Source organism: Lethenteron reissneri, chromosome 28, assembly GCF_015708825.2.
Source record: "Lethenteron reissneri isolate LAM-NWPU_2019-01 chromosome 28, ASM1570882v1, whole genome shotgun sequence".
Classification (NCBI taxonomy): domain Eukaryota; kingdom Metazoa; phylum Chordata; class Hyperoartia; order Petromyzontiformes; family Petromyzontidae; genus Lethenteron; species Lethenteron reissneri.
This window is the reverse complement of record NC_083806.1, coordinates 1458276-1476216: the sequence shown is the minus strand read 5'-3', so window position 1 is coordinate 1476216 and position 17941 is coordinate 1458276. Positions and strand designations below refer to the sequence as shown.

The 17941-nt window shown below is 45.3% G+C and overlaps 2 protein-coding genes across 17 annotated transcripts in view; one reads left to right on the top strand and one right to left on the bottom strand.

Moving 5' to 3' along the window:
- Nucleotides 1–5555, bottom strand: part of LOC133348754 (dynein axonemal heavy chain 10-like) — a 105660-nt gene extending 100105 nt beyond the window's left edge. The window contains 9 exon segments of the mRNA XM_061561713.1: nucleotides 174–372; nucleotides 722–912; nucleotides 2445–2675; nucleotides 2816–2871; nucleotides 3121–3397; nucleotides 3518–3633; nucleotides 3826–3910; nucleotides 4707–4723; nucleotides 5345–5555. Of these exon segments, the coding sequence (XP_061417697.1) occupies nucleotides 174–372; nucleotides 722–912; nucleotides 2445–2675; nucleotides 2816–2871; nucleotides 3121–3397; nucleotides 3518–3633; nucleotides 3826–3910; nucleotides 4707–4723; nucleotides 5345–5552 (1380 nt within the window). The 5' untranslated portion in view covers nucleotides 5553–5555.
- A 700-nt stretch (nucleotides 5556–6255) lies between these two features.
- Nucleotides 6256–17856, top strand: LOC133348757 (probable RNA-binding protein 46). Of its 16 annotated transcripts, XM_061561728.1 has the most exons (8): nucleotides 6410–6423; nucleotides 6675–6722; nucleotides 7199–7326; nucleotides 9979–10144; nucleotides 13153–13451; nucleotides 14100–14256; nucleotides 15250–15555; nucleotides 16826–17856. In XM_061561728.1, exons 4-8 carry the CDS (start codon nucleotides 9979–9981, stop codon nucleotides 16936–16938), a joined length of 1041 nt encoding a protein of 346 aa, XP_061417712.1. In that variant the 5' UTR covers nucleotides 6410–6423; nucleotides 6675–6722; nucleotides 7199–7326; the 3' UTR covers nucleotides 16939–17856. The 16 variants fall into 16 exon arrangements, with proteins under 16 accessions (XP_061417702.1, XP_061417706.1, XP_061417700.1 ...); XM_061561718.1 differs by lacking the exon at nucleotides 6675–6722 and having other exon boundaries at nucleotides 6256–6423; nucleotides 7182–7326; nucleotides 10075–10144; XM_061561722.1 differs by lacking the exon at nucleotides 6675–6722 and having other exon boundaries at nucleotides 6256–6423; nucleotides 7182–7326; nucleotides 15416–15555.
- Nucleotides 17857–17941: the final 85 nt, after the last annotated feature.

Below are 17941 nucleotides of genomic sequence, written 5' to 3'. Positions count from 1 at the left end.
TATAATGTACTGCATTGCTGTGGATTAATATATTGTATTTCAGGAAAATTGCATCCATTTGTTTTTTATTTAACATATACCTTTGGTTTCATGCCAGAGAAATGTAAAAATGAAGACTAGTAAAACACCCATTTCCGTAGAATGTGTTAATTGTACAAAGCATACGTTTGTACCTGCGCTATGTCATAAAGGTCCTGGCATACGCCAGTCATGTAGTCAGTCTTCTGAAATAGACACTTTTTGTCAAACACCCAGTACTCACACCTGCCCGATGCCTCAATGGCAGCACAGGTTTCTAGGTAACACTCTTTCCACCGGACCAACATTCTCTTCGCTTCTTTTGTCTGCCTCATGACCACCATGGGACTATTCCTGAACAGGAAAAATTGGTCATATTTAAAAAAATATGTTTTAAGTTCTCTACATATTTGTTGCAATTTTCATTTGACTGGGGATTATGCAAGCTTGTAATAAGTCTACATTAGCAGGCTATAACATTTTATGGATTTTCTTTTTGTAAATTTATTTTACTTGCAATTTTATAAATAAAAACAATGTATTTTCTACTGGATAAAGGCCTCCCCACGCCATATCGGTCATGGGGATTATTTGAATATACTTCATCATACTGTTCACCCCTGTTATGTGTGTATATATATTTTTAAACTACTAACAATGACATTTTGAATTTAACACAGAGTTGTACACGAGATGAACGCACTTAAACAGCGAGCGGACGTCAATGATGCAGCAGACACGCTCTGCTATCTCCCACGCGATGCGCTGCATGAGTGGCCCCATGCGCTCGCTCGTGTTGTAGTGATGTGAGATGGTCCACACCACGCGCAGCCCCATCATCATCGACGGCAGGGTGTCAATGACAACCCTAAAGCTTGTACCTTGGGAGAGTGTCTGACAAAATCGTGGCATAGGGTTATACAGCATATTTCCACTATATTAATTAACACGTATGACTCCCTAACCCATAACACCTACGACTTTGTCCCCAAGTTCAGATTACGCACCGAAATCATCGCGAGCGGTCTGTATATCAGTTTAGCATGTAGGCTTTCGCGACCAATATTATTCATAATAAAGGTTTTTGGGTTAAATCACGTAAGTATAAATGTGTCGTAACCCTCCACCACACGACACAGCCAGTAAGGTTTGTCACGTAAACAATGCGCCAATTATTTACTACTTCAGCCCACCTGTGTGTTGGAGAGTAAATCCACAACATTTAAAATATTGACGTTTCGCTGGTAATTACATCCAGCATCATCGGCGATTTGGCAAATTCAACGAAATGTCGTATTCAAATTGTAAATGTTGTGGATTTACTCTCCAACACACCGGTGGGCTGAATAACTAATTGGCAACTTGTTCACGTGCCAAACCTTATTGGCTGTGTTGGATAGTGGAGGGTTATGACACATTTTTACTTACGTGATCTAACCCAAAAACCTTTATTATGGTCTGTATGTATTTCCACTTCACTCGGGCAAGCATGTCTCCTATGCTACCCTCACCTTGCACAACTTCTCTCCGGTACCTCCTCTGGTACGCTTGTCCTCTCTACACAGCTAAAACTACTCACCTCTCCTCCATATTAGCTAGTAGGTACCTACCCTTCACTCAAGATAGGGTTAATATATCTGCTTGCATCTTTTAAACAGCAATCCTGAACGAGCTATGAACCAAGTTTCCCTCGTAGGTCCCCCAGCACACCCATCCATTACTTGCACACTGCTATCCCCCATCTCCCTCCCCCTGTTCACATCCCCAGAAGTTCACCCTCATTTACACCTGCCCTATCTTTAATCTTTCTAACTTCTCTGACCAACATTTGTCTCCCACTGATCTCTCTCTTATCCTTTCACAGAGTTACTGTTTAACAACGCTATTTGAAGTTACTTCCAGTCCTGACTCAAAATAATCATAAATGTATTTCTTATACAAGTCATCGGCTGCACGGCATTCCGGGAGTGCATAATTTCAGCAGCATTGATCTACATATCAGTAAACTCTGCACCAGTTTCTACAGTGTCAAGCGTGCTTTACTCAATGCTGGTAAACTGTCAATGTTACATGTATGGGTTGTAGTTCGACGCAATATTATAGAATACATAACTTAATATAATCATGAGCATTGTGAATACAAATTACAAAATAATATCGTCTATGTCGTGTTCTAGCCCTCATGTCGCTTCCCTCTGCTACATGCTGCAGGTACCAAGCTACCCCATATAATTATATTAAATCCATGATTGACTTGGATGGAGGTCATTGCAATTCCACATTTTTCTCATTAAGAAGCCTCTATGGTGACCCAAGTTTTTTTTTTGGCCCAACTGCTGCAAGGCTAACCGAAGACAGATTAATAAATTGAGAATCAATTTAAATAATGAAGGAATTACGCTTGAACTGCAGCTTGATACCCGTACCTTGAAGTATCTTTCCAGTGCGGACAAAAACCGGACGTTGTCCTTGGCCTCTACTTGCAGCTCATGAAGCTCGGAGGTGGCGAGCTCAAATGTCTGTACTGCCACAGGATCAACTTTGGCGACCAATGCCAGTGTCTCCAGCACAGCCGGAAGTTTCAGCTGTTCCGCTAGTGCTTCGAGCACAGTCCTGCGTTCTCGCCAGAATTCTATCTCCGCCAGTGGTCCTTTATCCTGATGACATGCACAACTATTGTAAACTGAAAACCTCGTGAGATTTATACGTCATTAATTCCATAATTCAATTTAAAACGTAGCGTTTGGGAGTGTTGACCACAAGTTGACAAGCTTTGTTTTACCAGTGCTCAACATACCTGTGGAATCTTTTCCAGTTCTACCTCGATGGTTCTCATGGTCTGGATCTGCCAGTCTGTCAGACATTTTTGGACCATATCAAGATTTGCAGAGTCTCTTAATAAAGCACGCCAGTTCTCTGGAATCGTCAATGTTATGTTTCCTGCAAATGTTTCAGAAACATTTCAACAAAGGCACAATTTCCATCATGACACAAATTTAAAGTAGTATGTTCAAAAATACATTTAAAGCCAAACTACAGAGTATGTCAAACATGTATTTTACAATGGCAAATGAAGGCTCTCCATGTCTGCAATATTCTCACCTGCAAGCTGCTGATTGGCACGATGGACAAAGTCAACAAATGTATGTAAGCCGAGAAGAAATGCGTCACGCATTGGCTGCGGGTTGCACGCAATAACCTTATTTTTGCCTAACTGTTCAGTGGAGGACAGAGGCTCGGCAATGCCCTTCTCTTCTGAACTATTAGAGGATGACAGTTGCTCGCGAGGTGTTTGGCTTGCTGCTTCCATTTGTATGCTGTCGTTGGGAGGCACTGTAATTCCTTTGTGCCGACCATACGCGAGCAATGGCACATACATCTGTGACCCATCACATCACGTCAATGTTTTGTTACAAATTAGTGTCATGGCCATAAATTATTGTGGATTACATTTTTATTGAAACAAACGATTGATGTATAGTCCATGTTACAGTAATACCTGGGAAAGCACTTGTTCCAATACGCCTAGCAGAGGTCCAGAGCAGAGTCCAAATTCCAGGAATTGTGGCAGGAGTTGATTTGCTTCCAGAAAATTGACAGGCGTTGGGATTGACTCTGTCCAGATAGATATATAAATTCAGTTAAACAATTTCACATGGTTGGGATATTTTGAAACTCACGCGACCACTATTTATGGCAGGCACGGGTTAAACTTGACATGCATTGAGTAACCAGTATATGTAAAATTTTATGAAACATAATAAATACAGTAACATCATGTATTTAAACAAATTGATATGTAACCACCTCTTGTGTTTCGTAGAAAATATAAGCCCTGGCCAATGTAGTTCTCAGGTAGGTGACCATAGCTGATATGCAAGACCTCAGATTCCTTCATTCACACAAAAACCCCATCACAAATCATTAAATGCAGTGTTCAGTGTTATAATACGTGTTGTACATTATTCAAAATAAAACACTTGTACGTACAATATTGTTACATGATAGAATACCAAGTGTTGTGACACTTGAAGAATCACGTAAATAGCTGAGTTGCAGCAATGCTGTGATCAGTACACGACGGAACTTTACAGGCAAGGCCACAATGGGTATGCATCTGGCCTGGCGAAAAAAATCCGATCCACCCCTTATTGGGCATCTGTGATTTCTCGATGATAAATTAACACATTCCTGCGGAGGGAGCTGGTAGGAACGTTGGGTTGCTCGGTCAATGGCCAGGGTCAACGGCGGCGTGGTGTATTCCGCAAATATGTCCGACTGTGAGGGCGGGCACAAGCCGGCGTGAGTAGGTTAAACGTTGAGTTTATAAGGGCAACACGGGGTGACCAGCCCCTCCCCACCCAGCTCCTCCCCACCCACCCAGCCCCTCCCTCCCCACCCAGCCCCTCCCTGCACGATGGACACAATAATCCCCTGTGGGCTGGTGTAACCAGGAGGGTCCTACCAGTAAAATTCAGATTCTGATAACAGAAACATCACAGCATTTTAAGACAATGTATTAGAAAGTGGTAGGTCACAGTGATTAGAATCGACCCCTCGTCACTGGCAGACCATTGAAACACGCCCAGAGTTCACAATAAACCATGGGGCCCCTCTCTTCTCATCTCTTGTATGAGGGTGACAAAATCAACAAGGGTGATTCCAATAGGTAGGTGCAAAACCCTCACCATATCCATATTTGTTTCTGGAATAAAACGCACAAAAAAAGAAGTTTATTTTACATTCAGCCATTTTCAGTAAATACATTTTTTTCTGAGCAAATATCACGTTTGTGGAATTTTCTCTGTCGGAAACAAAAATACTCACATTTCACAATGACGCCACCAGGTGTTGATATAATTAAGTGTTGTACAGTGATTGGTAGAATTACATGTAGTACAGTACTGTATTGTGAAGATGTATAAATACCAAGTATGCGACTTTGCTTGAACACATACAAATTGTATTTCAAATATACACGCCATGAACATACACAATATAGCATGGTTATTGGAGCTGTGATAAACGATTGTTTTTGCAAGACAATCTAAACCACGCCACTTCAGCATCTTCCCATTATCCGCGATATCTTGCAAAGATTCGTCACGGAAAGTGTTGGTGGTGATCCCTACAATTATTCCCTTATCGCGATTCTTACACAGATAAAGACAACCGCGTTAAGTCTGTCATGAGCGTTCGGGTGTAAATTAAACTTACTTGCGCGCATCTTTATTTTATTATCATCACACGAAGGGGGGGGGGGGATAATGCCACGACGAAGATGTCGTGAAGGAAGACGTAAGCTCAGCATTGGTGTCTCTCTCACCCTGCTGTCGTCCCAAAGCCTCCACGTAGAACCACAGCACCTGGGGCGGATCGTCCTCCACGTCCTCCTCGTCCGCCACGTGGCCGAGGAGGCGCCGCACGGAGTCGCGGTGACCCTCGTCCTCCATGAGGCGGTCGAAGCGACTGGCAGTGCTCAGCATGGAGGAGACCCTGTCCCTCAGCCACGAGAGGACGGGCCAGGACGACATGGCTACACACACTTCGTTGTTGTTGACGTTGTTGTTGATGTTGTTGGGAGGCAATGGCGATTGGGTTTGGCACCGCCAGCCGAGGTCCTCCTGGAGGGAATCTACCGCAGGATTCTCGCCACTTTTACTACGCCTCTTTAGATCTGTGGTGGTTACATTTGTGGGTGGTTACATTTGTAAAGGATTAACGTCCCTCAAATTTGAGATTAAAATTGTAATATTCGCTCGAAGTGGAAGGCACCAGAAACCTCACAGGAACTATGTTATTGCATAATTAACCGAATCCCTATGAGGCGGGAAAATGTTTTACGCGTCTATAGGTTATTTTAGTTGATCTTACGTCTGCGTCTATAGATTTCCTCAAATTACTAGATTTAATTGAAATATCCACCCGACATTTACTTTTAGCAACAGAATTATATAATTTGAAGAGATTTTAGAATATTGTATTCGTGACGTGTATTGTACTGTGATATCCACGTCTTTTATAAGTTACTTCAGTTTAATAAAATTACTTCTAATAAGTTACTAAAATCTTACGTGAGCTTTTAAAACAAATAAACGTACAGGATATTCCTACACTGAGGTAAATTATTTCAACGTTACGTTTTAATCGATTTAGTTCCCACGATTTGGGGTTTATTCCCCCCAACCACACCAAGGAAACGTTTAAGGAGTAATAAAAACGTTAATAAAATCGTTTAAAACGTCAAAACGTTTAAATGTTTGTGGCTGTCGCGATACAAACGGACCGCGAAAAAACCGCCGAGCAGGCAGCAATTAGCCAATCACAGAGAGGGGGCGTGTCACGTGATGCTGGGCCAGCCAATGGGGTGACTCCATCAACCGGCCTCGGGAGTAAATCGACACGGTGATGAACCCGCTGATTATTTTATTATTCTTATGCCCCTTTTTGTATTAAATTAAAGAACATTGTATTCTGATGTCCGTTTTTTTCCTTCTTAAATTTGATTATGTGACTGTACACGAAACCATTGGCGTTCTGTGGATTCTACGATGTCGGGATGTTAACTACCTCGCCTGGCACGCAGGAGGTTCGTGTGTTTGACCCGGCCCCCTGCTGCTGCTGAGTATTTGGAGTTTGCGTCTCTCTCTCATCAGCATCGCAATGGCGAGGGGACGGTAACTACCTCGCGTGGCGTGCAGGAGGTTAGTGTGTTTGACCCGGCCCCCTGCTGCTGCTGTGTATTTGGAGTTTGCGTCTCTCTCTCATCAACATCGCGATGGCGAGGGGACGGTAGCTACCTCGCCTGGCACGCAGGAGGGTCGTCGATTCGATCCCGACCCTGACGCCTGCTGCTGTGTATTTGGAGTCTGCGTGTCTCTCTCTCTCTCCCCGTGGATTTGTCTCCGTGCCCTCCAGTTTTTTCCCCTCCACGTTTAAAAACATAAGTTTAGAATATTTGGGTGCTATACATTTCCACGTGAGAAGCCACTTCATTGAGCTATCGCGTGATAGCCAGGGCGTTTTAGATCTCAGCGGGCTTCACATATTAAATAAAATTGTAAGCACCTTTTCAGCTCGTGGGGTGTGGCCATAGGTGGGGCCTCAAAATCCCACGTGTCCATCGATTAGGTGTGGCCTTAATATCTCTCGTGTCCATAAAGGGGTGCATCTCTGATAGGAGATTGCATTGGGTGCCTCGAGCTGCTGCGAGTGACCCACGCCTTGCCACACGGGCTCGGCGGCACGCGGTCGAGTGCCCCCCCAGCGACGACGCCCGCCTTCGTGTCTCTGCACCATCATCACCAGGTGATCGCACGGCCCTGGGGGGGCGGCGGGGGGGGGGGCGACGGAAATGAATTTGACTGTTTTTTTGTGTGTGATTAAAAATTTACAGAGATATCAATTAAATATATTGATACGCCTCGTTTTATTTGCGCTCGCCACGTCGTCGTCGAACGAAATCCTTTTTAAAATTGCGTCATCCGATGTAATCGTAGTAAAAAAAAGTTGATATTTTCGCGCTTATTTTTTGGTTTTACCGTGTTTTTAAAATATCAAATTAAATCTGCTTGTCTGCCGCACAGAGCGCGCTTTCCGTACAACGAGGACACATACTAAATAATGAACGTAATCAACATTTAACGACGCCTTTCAATTGACTGGACCAAGTCCACGTCAATCACTCTGAGTGAAAGCGACGTCAGCGGTGCCAAATGTCGACGGTCTCCATTGAAGGGCGACAATTGTACCAAACACATCTCGTCACCGTGGCATCGTTGTTGAGAATACCGTGACATGTACATTATTAAGCACAATATACTCTTTGGTGCTTTCGGTCAAGTCACGTAGTTAGAAATACGTGGACTTTACCGAAAGAACCAAAGAGTATGGATTCCTGCGGTCACGAAAGCTTTAAATCAAGATTAAGCACAATGTGGACAATAACATGCTGAAATTCATAGATAACATTTTACACGGGCGAAGGGGCTTTGGGGGGCGGGGCGGGGGAGTTTGTGGGGGGGCGGGGGGAGTTTGTGGGGGGGCGGGGGGAGTTTGGGGGGGCGCGGGGGAGTTTGGGGGGGGCGCGGGGGGAGTTTGGGGGGGCGCGGGGGGAATTTGGGGGGGGCGGGGGGAGTTTGGGGGGGGCGCGGGGGGAGTTTGGGGGGGGGCGGGGGGAGTTTGTGGGGGGGCGGGGGGAGTTTGGGGGGGGGCGGGGGGAGTTTGGGGGGGGCGCGGGGGGAGTTTGTGGGGGGGCGGGGGGAGTTTGGGGGGGCGCGGGGGGAGTTTGGGGGGGGCGCGGGGGGAGTTTGGGGGGGCGCGGGGGGAGTTTGGGGGGGGCGGGGGGAGTTTGGGGGGGCGCGGGGGGAGTTTGGGGGGGGGGCGGGGGGAGTTTGTGGGGGGGGGCGCGGGGGAGTTTGGGGGGGGGGAGTTGTGGGGGGCCGGGGGGAGTTTGGGGGGGCGGCCATGTTCCTAAAATGGCGGTGTAAGGGAGCCGCCATCTTGGCCACGTTTGTCTCCAAGTCTGCGGTGCTCGCCGAGGTGACGTGTGAATGTTGAATGTGGTTAAGAAGGGGGGGTACCTTTCATTATATTGGCTCCGGGTGTTGAATCCATCGGATATTTGTCGAATGTTTATTTAAAAGATCCCGCGTACAGTATGATGTATGCACTGCGAAGTGTAAAAGTGTCGCTTTGTGTGAATTAATCATAAATCTTGTCGCTCTTACTCCCGCCATGGAGAAGTGGAATTACGACTACCACTTCGTGCTGCCAAAGCAGGAGAGAGGAGGGTCTGGGCGTTTTGATTGGGGAGCCGCGGACATTTACAAGCAAATTCATTTAGGCCTCTGTTGAATTACCATCAAATCACTTTTAACACGATTTATTTTAATTTATCCAGACACGTTTCGTCTTCAGTGCTGCGAATCTTTCGTGATACTGCCCGGTTAAGCAATGGTGCACAACAACATTACTAAACATTGCACACAGTCTTCAATAACACTGGCCTTAAATAGAGAAATATATATAACACTTGTATATAACACTTGCCTTTAATCGAAAGAAAATAGTCGACGTTTTGGGCCCAAGTAAAATTAGTTACAGCGCGGGCAGCACGTCACGTGACTTCAATCTGGGGTTTACAAATATAATAAAATAACCCTGTGGAGTCTTACTCCAGTGCTGGGCCTTTAAAACTATATATCTATACAATAGCTGCGACAGCTGTGGATCGCGGGTGATATTGACGACAGTTTTACATCACACTTGCACAACTGCGTGCATTCTAATTCAATTGTGCGACGTTTATGACAATATTAAACTTTACACGTCAAAACGACTACCAAACACTTGACTCTGAAATCGTAGTGGTTTTGTGTTCATTTCCAATGCGATAGTCGAATGTTAATGTTGCCAAATGTGTAGTACATTTCTTGGGAATTGCGCAGTGCAACACCACGTGAGGCTTATGAGCACGAAACATTTGGAGAAACTCTAGATTTGAAGCTTTCGTGACTACAAGGATTCATACTCTTAGGTTTTTTCGGTAACTTCACGTAGGTAAAAATAATAGAAATCAAATTATATTTATATTATCTAGAAATAAAATTATATTATTTATTTTTACCTACGTGACTTTACCGAAAAACCCTAAGAGTATTTGGAGAAACATTGGAGAAACGCATGGCGTTCTGTGCCTAATAGCACACGGGTGCTAGTAGGCACACTTGAGTCGTCCCGTGTGCTGTTGAGGTGCTGTTGAGAACCCCTCCTGATGTCCGGAGTCACGGGCTCACGGCTCTTGCTCTGCACGCTCCCGGGAACTGCAAAAGCGGCTGCTTCGTCGTGCACAAAATGATCGCTGTATAAAGAAAGTTGCAGAACAACCTCGAGAGAGAACATTTTAATTCATCAACCGTTGTGCGCTGATTTGCCTCCCTCCCCCCCCCCCCCCCTTAGATGGCGTCAGATTCCCCGTGCCATGCTCCGATAACCAGCACCACTCTGAGGGTTTTAAAAGCGTTCAGTGTTGACCCCAAGGAGAATGCGTTGCAGGAGCTGGTTCGTCGCACGGGGTACAGACTGGCCCAAGAGAACGGACAGCGGACGTACGGACCGCCACCCGGTATCTGAGACGCACCGAGACTCTTGTCCGCGCGAATGTGCACGCACAGGCACGCACATGGGTACATGGGCACATGGATATAAGGATACATGGGCACTCGTGTTGATTCGCACCCACGGGAGCATACGCGTGCACATAAAGCCCCCCCCCATACATATAGTGTTTTGAAGCCGAGTTGTTCGTACCTTAATAGGGGTTTTCCCCTTTTTTCTGGCAACAAAACTGAAACCTTCTTACAAGGATTCGTGTCTGCATTAACCACAATACTGGCAGTCAAAATGCAAAAAAAGCCCACTTTTAGTTTTTTCTTCTTAGTTCTTTCGGTAAAGTCACGTAGAAGGGAAATAATAAAGTAATAAAATATAATAAAATACAATTGTACGTGACTTTACCGAAAGAACCAAGAAGATGAATCCCTGCAGTCACGAAAGCTTTAAATCGATATTTTTGTTTTGTTTGCATTTTGACTGCAAGTATTGTGGTCAATGCAGACATGAATCCTCGTAAAAAAAGGTTTCAGTTTTGTTGTCGGAAAAAAAGGGTAAAAACCCTTTTATATTTTTGTACTGGCAAAGGAGGTCTAATGCTGTTAGTACCTATTAAGACTGGAATACCCAAGGGAATGGTGTGACCAGCACCACGGCCTTTGACCCGGGTGAGTTGTCCTAAGGGAGTCCCAGGACCAGACCACATTCGCCATCGATGTTTACCTCGTGTGTGCTAACCACTCACTACCGCTATCACAAAGATAAAGATCCCCCTATAGACATAGCATACCGTTGGGAAAGCGCTATTAGTGAGGATCAATTAAGGCCAACATGGTCCACAAATGAATTTTTTTATCCTTGAGAAATCCGATGAGCTATGAAGGTCTTTTTCATATGTATAGTATGGGCAGGTCAGAAAGTTACAACAGCAAACAAAACGGGACATGGGTGGGTGGCCGGCATCAAGCCATCTGTCTTCCTAAATGATGTTTTCACACCATACCAGGGACGGTAATACCCTGATTTACGTCGTTTTGCAAATACGTCGTCACTTAATACTGCCTGATCTGCATCGCCCCAACCGTATCCGTCGCCTCGGCCTTCGCTCTCCACCTACCCTGTACAAACTACTTTGCGTAGCGCATAAATAAATGTACTGTAGGGTACAGTATATTATGTATGCGCATGTAGTCATCGACTTACGAACACACGTACTTGACAACCAGCGTCCACGAGATATAAAAAAATAACATTTGGCTTAACGCGAACTCGCGTTTTAAGTCAAGAAACGTGGAAATATTCTGTTCCGAGGAGTGATCCTCCGAGAGATGTTATGAGTCGGCCTCACGCTGGGAGTGAGTGCGAGCGCGTGTGGACTGTGTGTGTGTGTGACTGTGTGTGTGTGTGACTGTGTGTGTGTGTGACTGTGTGTGTGTGACTTGTGTGTGTGTGACTGTGTGCGTCTGTGACGGTGAGTCTGTGGGGAGCGGTAGTGTAGCGGTTAGCGCGCTGCGCTACGAAAGCGGAGACCCGAGTTCGATTCTTGCTCACGGTCAACACCAGTGACGATTATCTGAATGGGACCTGGGCCTCCCCCAGGTCGACTCAGCCTCAAATGGGTACCTGATGCGGTGTATAAACGACGCCACTGGGGAGGCATCTGTAGCCGGGCATGGCGCTGGCCACTCGCCCCCCCCTCGTGTGCCGTCCTGGCCTTCAGCGGCGCTGCTTGCTAACAGCTCTGCCACCAACACCCTGTAAAGGTAACACAGGAGATTGTTGGAGTGTGGGTGTGCGTCTGTGTGTGTGCAATTGTGGTGACTCATTTCCTCCCTTCCGACTACAAGCTAGCATCAGGACTCAAGGTAAGTGAAAATACAAGTTTTTTTTCTATTTATGTTTATTTAGTTTTACTATACAGTATATTTTTTACAATGTTACATGCAAATGTACAATATTTATTTTTAATTGTGAGTTCAACAATGCTTCCATTTTTGTCCAACCATAATACATTTCATAACACTGACTATACGGGCATTTAAATACAGTACCTTATTGTGTTCCGACTTATGAACCGTTCAACTTATGAACAGGTCTCGGGAATGAATTAGATTTGTAACCCGGGAATTGTCTGTACAGTATTTTGGTGATCTTTATTGTACCCTATATAATTTGTGTTAAAGTTTACTGCTCTACACTGGTGTTGAGTACAGTATCTGTGACTAAGAGGCGTTGTAAACGTGTTTATGTATCGTAGAAGTAAAATTAGATGTAATTCGGCACTGCTGCCGAGGCGAGACGCATGCGCTCCTCCTACGAGTGCGTGTATGTGGACCCTAGACTCTTCGGTTTTTTCGGTAAAGTCACGAAAAAAAAACTTTAAGTATGGATCCTTGCAGTCACGAAAACTTCAAATCTAGAATGTGGACCTGTGAACGAGCGCATGTGTGCGGGGGGGGGGGCGCTGTGTCTCCACATCGCCACCTCATACCCAGTAAGCAAAGCCAGCTCTCGGTACTCGAGATAAGAAAAATTAAAACTCTGTTTTTTTTGTATTTAAATGTCTGGTAATTTTAATGTTATGTATGTGTATTTGAATATAACTGTCATTAACCAAAAAGGGGTAATATAGGTAAAGAGTGACAATACGTGAAGTTCAGTCTTGATTTGAACCTTTCGTGACTGCAGGAATCCATACTCTTTGGTTCTTTCGGTAAAGTCAGGTAGGTATGAAATAAAATAAATGACGACGTTTCGGGTGCAACACAAGCGTGACTTCACCGAAAGAACCAAAGAGTAATACGTGAAGTGACGACGTTAGGAACGCAATCCCCCCCCCATTCATATGAGAAAAAATTGCTTTGATTAACATTTCAATGTTCGTCACATTTCAGGAACGCACCACCGATGTGAACCGGGGTATTGCTGTATTCTTATAAGTCAACCGCTACCACACGTGCACATACATTTGTATTGGCGACTTTAACATGTGACTGGACTGTCTCTCCCCCATGGCCGCAGACTGGAAGGGGTTCCCGCCCCCCCGTGGCAGCGAAGTGTTTGTGGGGAAACTCCCGCGTGACCTCTACGAGGACGAGCTGGTGCCCGTGCTGGAGATGGTTGGGCAGCTCTACAAGCTGCGCCTTATGATGGCGTTTAGCGGAGAAAACCGCGGCTTCGCGTTCGCCACCTACACGAATTGCGCTGACGCGGAGACCGCCGTCCGGAAGCTAAATAATTGGTATATCCGGCCCAGACATCGCATCGGAGTCTGCATCAGCAAAGACAATTGCTGTATCTTCATTAGCGGACTGCCAAAGGTACGGCGGCATGGTCGGAGGGGAGGGGCGGGGGTAATCTGCCATAATGATAACAAAACAGTATAAAATACAACATGTATTCTAAATCCAATACAGGTAAGAACGTGTGGTTTACACAATTTTGCGTTAATACAATTGACAAATTATGGACACTTTTCCATTTAACGAAATCAAATGTCAGTGTGAATGAAATAACGAAATCGAATGTGTGCGAATGAAATATCACACTGCACGTGCCATGCAATCAAACAAGAAGAAAACGGGAGGCTGCGTCATCCATTCACGAGTGTCACAGTACCCCTCCAGTGCAACAATAACGCTGTTACAAGGCAATGAAACACTGCCTCAATGCTCATTTATGCAAAAAGTAAGTTTCAACTTTGGCTATACAATCATACATTTAAAGTGCTGCTGTATAGAACGGTAGGACAAAGGCAATCGAGTAAAAAGAGAGGCATATTTCTGTTATGCATGTCTATATAATATTGGTGCGAGAGTATTGTAATTTTTAATTTTGGACATTGGTCTATGGGGGCCATTATGTCTCTGGAATAGGATAACATGAGCACCAATTTGTATGCACCGGAATGGACTTCAAAGCAGTAAATGAATGCTGGTGAGTTTGCATTGTGTCTCCTCCCCTTGCAGGACAAGACCAAAGAGGAGGTCTTGATGGAAATGTGTTGTGCCACGGAGGGGGTTGTGGATGTGAAAATGAGCAGCTATGCTCAAAGTCAAGGCTACGCATTGGTCGAGTACCAGAACCATCGTGCAGCCGCCATGGCCCGCAGAAGAATGATTCCAGGTGCGGTGGAGGTCACATGTCGCACGAATTATGCGTGTTTAGTGCTTGTGACCCTGTGTGCATTTACACCTGTATTAGGTAACGACCTCTCAGCCGATCCTGGGCCTCTTTTAGGTCGACTGGTGCGGTGTCTAAAAACATTGCCTATTGGGAGACAAAGGTGGTCGGATGTGGTCCTAGTCACCCACCCCCTCATTGTGCCAGCCTTCAGAGGGGCTCACTCGTAGCCCTTGCCCCAAAAGTCTGTTAGGCTGAGGGGGGGGGGACCTTTGTCTTGTGTGCTTATGTGAGCTAGTGTGGGGGTGTACGTGTGCGAGCCCGTCTGTACAGGTGCGAGTTTGGCAATACCAATACCCGCCATTTGCCACTAAGTGACGGTGACGTCACCACGGTGCCTGTGCCAGGCCAGGTGCATTTTGAGTGTGCACCGCGCCTGGCACAAGCGAATCGTGGCTGTTATTGTCGTGTACGCATGTGAGCCTGTGGGTGTGTGCGTGTTTGTTAACTACACTATCGGAGTTACCTCGTTTCTGACTTATTCAAGCCTTCTGGGTATTTTCCTGTATTCTACTGTACGAAGTCTAGGTTGCATCCTAAACTGGTATTCTCATGCATTTGAAATGTATTAATTATGTTTTCTTTTTACTATTTGGTATATTAAATGTATGGGAATACAGTTCCATAGTTAATGCAACATGTTCAGCCTTTTTGTCAATTCTACTGGATAATGGGAATCCCCAAGCCGTGCTGGTCCTGGAATTGATTTGATCCTTTTTCTACGCTGATCTAAGCAGATTGATGTGTGCATATTAAAGGTCACTTGAAGAGATCTTAGGTAGTTCTGTGATATCTAATTATGGGGGGGGGGCGTTCTCTTAACACGGTGGCGGCACTGCTCTGCAAGAGTTCATTTCGTGATCTATGTGGTGCTGATGGCGCAGTCGGAAAAAACGAAATTAAAAATATTCCCGTTTGTGCGCCACCATTCCACAGTGTCCTTCCAGCTGTGGTGCCACCCCATCTGTGTGGAATGGGCCGACCCAGATTGGGACGTGGCAACGCTGATGGATAGGCCAGCGCCTTCCCTGCACGGTCGCCACATGCTACTGCCTGCCCGCATGGACCTCCGTGCATGCGGTGTTCTCTCGCGTAACAACAGCAGTGATGGCGGTGGAACCAGTGCTGCTGCTTCGGATGAAGATTTTGCCCGGTGGCTTTGCAGTGCTGAAGTTCGACTCGCAAAAGGCTGTGAAAATCACCTGCCAAGTGCTGCACAGGTCCAGTCTGCTCGGGGTACAGGTGAGGGCAGCCACTGCAGAGCCTGGGGGCCTCTGTTTTGACATTTTTTTGTGCAGTCATTGCTGATCCATCAGACCATCAACTTACTGCGCTCGAGAACCCAGTATATAATTAATCAGATGGCTGATGCCTGGATTTTATCCTAGGATTTTAGTGGCGCCAGCTTGGCAAACTGACCTCTTCGAGTCACCGGGGCTTACTCTTCTGTGAGAATTCGTAATGGAAATGTATTCATTTCATGACCTGGTGCCAGTAAGCACAAGTGGTACTATAAATCTACAATAAATATTCATGTTTGCCCCAGAAAGTACCACTTACCGTTGGAAAGCACAATTCGTGCGACATGGTTGAATATTTTTACAAGCGATGTTAATTTTATTCATTAAATTAGCGATGCAAATACTAGTAAAATTCAAGTGTGCCGACGATGACAATAAATGTGTTTCACATTCCAAGAACACAGGATTAGATGTTACTATCCTTTGTGCAAGCACTTCCAAGAGTTCATGAACAGTGAGCCTGGTGAAATTTGGGGAGCGCATCGTCAGTAGTGTACCTTTGGTTCCCAGGGTGTTTCGGCCTTTCACACTATACACCCTCCCCAAAGGCGGCCAGCGACAGGGTGATCAATCCTACGCTTGCGTCCCATTCCCAATTAGTCATATGAGTTGCCTTGTTGTTGATAGCTAACATCCCATGGGACTATGCATGGCAGGGGCGTCCTCCCTGAGTCAAGCATTGTTGACCGCAACTGTTGACCGTAACTATGACGAGATGAACTTAACGCCTCCTGAAGATGCTTGCACACAATCACCTACTCTTGCTAATTACATAAGGGTATCTTTAAAGTCCACTGAGGTAGACGGCGTGTAATAATACGTAGTAATACAGTATTCCCTCATTCATGAACTTGCTATCCCCGATTTTGTCTATCTGCGAATTGCCTCTGGAACTCTGAATGATTGCATCGAGAGAGAAAGAAAGTGATGGAAAAAAGAGATGAGAGATGGAGAAAGATAACTTATTGCAGCTTTAGAAGCATTTGCAGAAATTGCGTGTATGATATTTGTAGGTCAATATCCGCAAAATCTGCTATTCACAAGCATCCTCTACGTATCCCTCGCGAAATAACGAGGGAATGCTTGTACAATCAGGGTCGCCGCTGGGTTCTAACCACGAACTTCTGCAACAAGCGGAAAACGGGACGCGTCACCGCCTGTGAAACGAGCACGGATTGCAAGGCGGTGACCGCTCTGTGTGTGTGCTGCAGGTGGAGGTGCTGTTTGCAACAACTACTCGGGAGATGTCCCCAGGTTTCCCCATTGCATCTCCGACCAGCACTACCGAGCCAGTGAGCTCTGGGGCACGTACACCAAGCCATAGGGAGACAACCATCTGAGCCATCGCCGCGCCTGTGTCCTCAGCACTTCCTCGCGAGGAACCCCGACTTCACATGTCTTAAATGACGCCTCCTTTTACACGAGAGCACTTCCTCCCTCACCAATGCATTCGTGTTCATATGCTAACTCTTGAGTGGCACCAATCCCCGACTAACCACAAAGCACCCTCTCACACATTTCCCTCCACGCACATGCTAATTTATTGCCGTGCTCACTTTTCATTGAGACCTGGGACATCTCATCATGCGTCGATGGTAGTCAGGATTTGATTGTAATATGGCTTAATTTTACCCACTTGTGGTTTTCAGAATCATTAAGCTAAATTGAGAAAACAGTCCTTAGAATAAGCATGTTGTACGTTTTACAAATAGTTTTACAGTTTTCCAAGTTTCACGCACTAGTTATGTTTGAAAGAACAAAAATACTTGCATAGATGTTAGTAATTTCATAAAGACTTACATGGACATGTTTCACGTATTTAAACTTCTGTTATTTTAAACGAGAAAGAATAGCTTTTTGTGCATCATGTTTTGTTATCCTCCGTTATCTTAAAAAATGTTTACGGAGTTTGTGGGCCAGGATTGGACAAGGACACAGCACCACCCACCACTTCCACTAGGGCAACCAAACGGCACAGACTTTGATATTTTTCATCACTATAGCGTCAAACAATTATGCATATTCAACGCACAATTTATACAATAAATAACACGCAATTTAATACTTGAATAAAAACAACTTGATCTGATTATTTTTTATACTCGGGGACACTTCCCATATCAAAGCAGGCTACTGTCTAAAACAGCCAACCAGTGGAAGTTATATCATAAGAGTTTAAGTTAAATGTTTTTTTTTGCTGTAATTGTTTACACATTTCAAAAATAAAGTCTTAAAATTCTTGCGTTTTCTTGTGTGTGGTCACAATTGAAACTAGGTATTCCTCGTGCTTCCATCAAGGCTCGAACAATGCTGCCTTGTCATGGCCG

Excerpts from the sequence above, each read along its gene's own strand:
- LOC133348757 (XM_061561716.1), top strand. The coding sequence starts at position 6,275 with ATGTTTGTGGCTGTCGCGATACAAACGGACCGCGAAAAAACCGCCGAG. Across the intron at positions 7,327-9,978 it reads CTCTGCACCATCATCACCAG|ATGGCGTCAGATTCCCCGTG; the intron begins GTGATCGCACGG and ends CCCCCCCCTTAG. Across the intron at positions 15,556-16,825 it reads CCAGTCTGCTCGGGGTACAG|GTGGAGGTGCTGTTTGCAAC; the intron begins GTGAGGGCAGCC and ends TGTGTGCTGCAG.